General features: G+C 47.0%; 1 protein-coding gene across 1 annotated transcript in view; it reads left to right on the forward strand.

Annotated features, from left to right (window-relative positions):
• Positions 1-76: 76 nt before the first annotated feature.
• srcin1b (SRC kinase signaling inhibitor 1b) overlaps positions 77-5,000 on the forward strand; it is a gene marked incomplete at its 5' end in the record, with an annotated part of 64,156 nt that continues 59,232 nt past the window's right edge. The window contains 2 exons of the mRNA XM_080835521.1: positions 77-101; positions 1,639-1,961. Coding sequence (XP_080691647.1) covers positions 77-101; positions 1,639-1,961 — 348 coding nt within the window. The remainder of the gene's footprint in view (positions 102-1,638; positions 1,962-5,000) is intronic.

Below are 5,000 nucleotides of genomic sequence, written 5' to 3' on the forward strand. Positions count from 1 at the left end.
ATGAAAAGGTGATGGAAACGAGCGAGAGAGAGATAGAGTATAAAGCGAGAGCTTGGAAATCAGGGACGGAATTACGATGACAGGACAGGCCGGGAATATAGGTAGCGAGGGAACAATTCATGCAAGGAGAAAGAGAAGGATAGAAGGAGAGAATAGAGAGGCGGTTGAAAAGGAGAGAGAGACATGAGATAAAGGAAAGGAGGGAAGTAAGGTAGGATGGAGGGAACAACAGAGAGAGAGAGACGAAATGAGAGGTGGAAGAAGTAAGGACATGGAGGGATGGAGGAAAAGAATGGAGGGAGACAGGGAAGGATGGAGGAAAAGAACAAGACAATGGGAGGGGAAGGAAATGAAAGAAGAAAGGAGTGAAGAAATGAAAGGATGGAGTGAGGAAGAGGGAAGAGATGGAGAGAAGGAGATTTTGGGTCAACTTCCCCGGGGTGCTGTGTGTCGGCACAGCGGATCATCCCTTGACAAGTGTTGACAGTCCCCTGTCACCCAGCACCTCCACCCCCCCATCAATCCCCCCCACCCCCCACACACATACACACTACGGTGCAGGCTTCTGACAGTCACCCTTCTGATCCCCCCTTGCACAGACCTCCTGCTATCTTTATGTGGACATTTTGTTCCTGCACTGGTGTGGTGTGAATGGACTAGCATGGCACTTTAGCTTAGCACACTGAGCTTAGCACACTGAGCTCCTCTTATTCAGGAAACTAAGATCACGTTTGTCTTCAGTAATTGATTGCTGTGTTTTTTTTTTACTGTAATGTGCGTATGTTAAAATCTGAAATATGTCCTTACTCCTTCTCAAATTATCTGAGGGCATTTCAGGTCTTGTATGATGCTTGCACAATGATTGATGCTTACGTAGTTACTGCAATCTGGCCACACCAAAACATTCTCAAACACTTACCAAATCAAGCCAACACACACGATGCAAGACACACAGAGTTAGGCTGTAACCAGCATAATTGCAGTGAATGTGGACCTAAGACAGACGTGCTGTTTGTGTCTTGCCTCCCATTAAAGAACATGCTAGTCACTCCTCTCAAGTCAATCAAATGGTTTCAGAGAAGCGTATCTCACAGGAGAACCCAAGGGTCTTATTTAAATCCCGAGCTGTGCTGAAGTTGGAGTAGGGTTCTCCCATGAAAACACATCAAGGAACTCTGAAGGGTTCTAGTTCCTTTTTTAACTGGGACTGCGTTCTTCTTTACAGTCTTCTAAATTATGAGAATTGAGTTACCTAATATGGAACACAGGGTAGTCCTTTCTACCCAGAAATATTGCTTTTTCTGGAGCCTTTCAGTTTGGTGTAGCATTTTGTTCTGATTGGATATGACTAGGGAGCTACATATTTCATGTGACATTTCCTCAGCGAACACTCACCGCACTAAACCTGGTACTCAAGACGACAACATCTGACTCTCAAACCTGACAGTCAGCCAGTCACACACCCTCAGTTACTTCCTGCTTCCTGACCTTTAACCTCTAAGCCAAACTTGACAGCCAGTCACACAACCTCAGTTACTTCCTGCTTCCTGACCTTTAACCTCTAAGTCAAACTCGGCAGCCAGTCACACATTTCTTCCTGCTTTCTAACCTTTCACATTTTATGGTCCTTCATTGCAGGTCCGGTGTGGAAGAAGGCGTCCATGATCTCGGCGGACGATGCGGAGTACCCGCGGGAGTACCACACCATGGGCAGTGGTGGCACCGGCGGCGGCGGTGGGTCGGGCCGGCGGTTCTCCAGTTCTGGGTTGATCCACACGTCTTCGGCCCGGAGCCTGGAGGCGCTAACCAACCTGCAGAAGGCCGAGATGGACGCCCTGGCCAAGCTGCACAAGGCCGACATCGAGCGCCAGCGTGATGCCCACTACAAGAACAGGCAGCAGGCCACCGCCTCTGCTGCCGCCGCCGCTACGCTCGTCAACACCAACAACTCCCGTCAACAGGTGAGAGAAGTGTGTGTGCGTGTGGGGATGAATGTGCGCCCATCGTGTATGACATGTCTAAGGCATAGTGAGTGTGGTCATGGAGTGCAGGAATGGTCTATGTGTGAGTGTGAGTGTTACTGTGTGTGTGTGTGTGTGTGTGTGTGTGTGTGTGTGTGTGTGTGTGTGTGTGCATGCATGCTGTGGTGATGGTTGGATGTCTGAAGGGCTGGGAGAGGCGTTGCGTGCCCCTGTGTGTGTGTGTGTGTGTGTGTGTGTGTGTGTGTGTGTTTGTATGTATGTGTGGGTATGTGTGTGTGTGTTTCTGAGTTTGTGAGTTTGGGTGGTCTGGGTGCTGGATGTTCAGAATGCGCTTGTGTCTGTGGGTGTGTGCCTGTGTGTGTGTGTACGTGTGCCTCTGTGTGTGTGTGTGTGTGCCTGTGTGTGTGTCTGCCTGTGTGTGTGTGTGTGTGCCTGTGTACGTGTTTATGACTAGACGCCAAACACTTAGTCGCCCATTTTTCATCTTTGTCCACATCTGTCTCAGTGTACACATGTTGCATCCTTTACTGCATGCCTGACCCACTTTAGCATGAGCAATAGACTGCTATGTAATACTGAGTACTCGCAGATATATATGTGGATGCATGTGATGTAATGTATGTGCGTCAAGATTAGCATGCACACCTCCTGTATCATCCAAGCTTCAGTTGATGGGTGAGAATGTCTCAATACATATTTTTTGTAGGAGTGCATATGTTTTTCCTAATGTGCTGTGTGTGTGCACTTGTGTGTGTGTGTGTGTGTGTGTCTTCATGGTGGTGTGCGTGTGTGTGTGTGTGTGTGTCTTCATGGTGGTGTGCATGTGTGTGTGTGTGTGTGTGTGTGTGTCTTCATGGTGGTGTGCGTGGGAAAGCATCCCTAATCGCTCAGATATGATGTACTCCAGCATGATAAAAGGCCAAGTGTATGTGGGTTGTGTGTGTGTGTGTGTGTGTGAGAGAGAGAGCAAGTAAGAGAGAGAGAGATAGTGAGAGAGTGAGTGCATGTGTGATTACATGCATTTGCTCATAGCTATGTGTCCATGACTCTGAATGTTTATAGATTAAAAACATGAGTAAATATAGGGTAAAGAAGAGTCTCTCTCTATATATATACTGTATATGCACACAATTCATTCATACAATTCATTTAATATACAAATTAAATCTTCAAAATGTCGATGTGACAGAGAGATATGTGCCAACACTAAATGCATCGAAGCTCTGCCTAAACGAGGCTACACTCAGCCAGAGATGCAGAGAAACCAGTGAACGAGGGAGAAAGGAGCTGAAAAGGAGGAGTGGTGGAGAAGGAGAGTGAGATGGAGAGAGAGGGAGAGAGTGTTCGAGAGCCTTTGATCTGTATTTATCTCAGACAGCCATATTAATGCACACGGATTGGGCAGGTTTGTATCCTAATGGCTGGCGCATAGCCGCACGCATGCCCCCCAGGGGGTAAGTAGGGATGTATGTGTGTGTGTGTGTGTGGGGGGGGGTGATGGTGCTCTGTGTGCCACTGTGGGCACAGAGGAGGGGGAAAGTGAGGCCCGCAGGCTGGGAGAGAGGCTGCCACCATTAGGGATGGCACCGCCACAGGCTGGCAGTAATCTACTGCCGAAATGGAAGGTATGCTGGCGTTCCGTTGTTGTCATGGTGCCATTTTATTTTGAAAACATGAAGATGTGACTGCTGCCATTGTCATGTGTCAAATTTAGCCTGTAAAAATAAGTGGATTCATGGTTTTACTGTAAGAGAGGAGAAACAAGCTAGTTGGAGCTGTTTGTGAGAAAATACACACACACACGCACACGCACACGCACACGCACTCGCACTCGCACTCGCACTCGCACTCGCACTCGCACTCGCACTCGCACTCGCACTCACACTCACACACACACCATTTTCTTTATTTAGCTACCTGATTTAGCTACCCTTATTACATTTATGGGGAAACGTACCTACAACACTTGGCAAAGAATATGATACTGAGTACCAGGCAGCGTCACCGATGTAGATTTGTGATTTTTTTTTGGTGAAATGAAACAACCTTGCATCAGTCGGGGTGATGTAATTCAATAGAGATACATATTTTTGGAAAATGTTGGCAGGCAACAACCAAACCTTGGCATTCAACTATTTACAGTGCCTCACATTGTTCATATAAAACATTTCAAAAGTATTCGTGCTCCCTTAGGCTTCACACTGATGACCTTGGACTGGAATTGGCCTCATTGTACACACACACACACACACACACACACATACACATGAATGGATAGCTGTGTGAGTGTTGACAAGTGTGTCTGTGAGACATGTGTGTGTGTGTGTTTGTGTGTGGATGTGGTGCAGAGCACAGACATAAGAAGTTGAGGCAGTGGTGTGTGTGTGTGAGTGTGTTTGTGTGTGCTTTAGTTAGTTAAGTCTTTTACATGTATTTGTGTATTTGTGTTTGCAGCAGTGCAGTAGAGGAGTGTGTACAGTACAGTATGTCTGAGGGAGGCTGTGTGTGTGTGTGTGTAAGTGTTTGTGTGTGTGTGTGTGTGTGTGTGTGTGTGTGTGTGTGTGTGTGTGTGTGTGTATGTGTACAGTACAGTATGTCTAAAGGAAGCTGTGTGTGTGTTTATGGTGCAAAGCCTTGTATTGTATACTGTATGTTACAGTTTGAGGCACACTGAATGCGCATATGAGGAATGTGTGTGTGTGAGTGTGTGTGTTTATACGTTTGTGGTATGGTATACCAGTCTGAGACAAAATTCGCACAGTCATGAAAGGTTGAGGAATTGTGTTTGTGTGTTTGTGTGTGTGTGTGTGTGTGTGTGTGTGTGTGTGTGTGTGGGTGTGTGTGGGGGTGTGTGTGTGTGTGTGTGTATGGTACGTATCTGACTGAGGTTCCTGAGGCGGTGTGCGAATGGCATGTGTGTGTGTGTGTGTATGATGTGAATAGTGTGTTTCTGTTTGCTGTGTCAGGACCATATGTGTGCACAGCCGAGCGTGTTCATTTTATCTCAGTGTGGGAATT

Source organism: Sprattus sprattus, assembly GCF_963457725.1.
Source record: "Sprattus sprattus genome assembly, chromosome: 3".
Classification (NCBI taxonomy): Eukaryota; Metazoa; Chordata; class Actinopteri; order Clupeiformes; family Clupeidae; genus Sprattus; species Sprattus sprattus.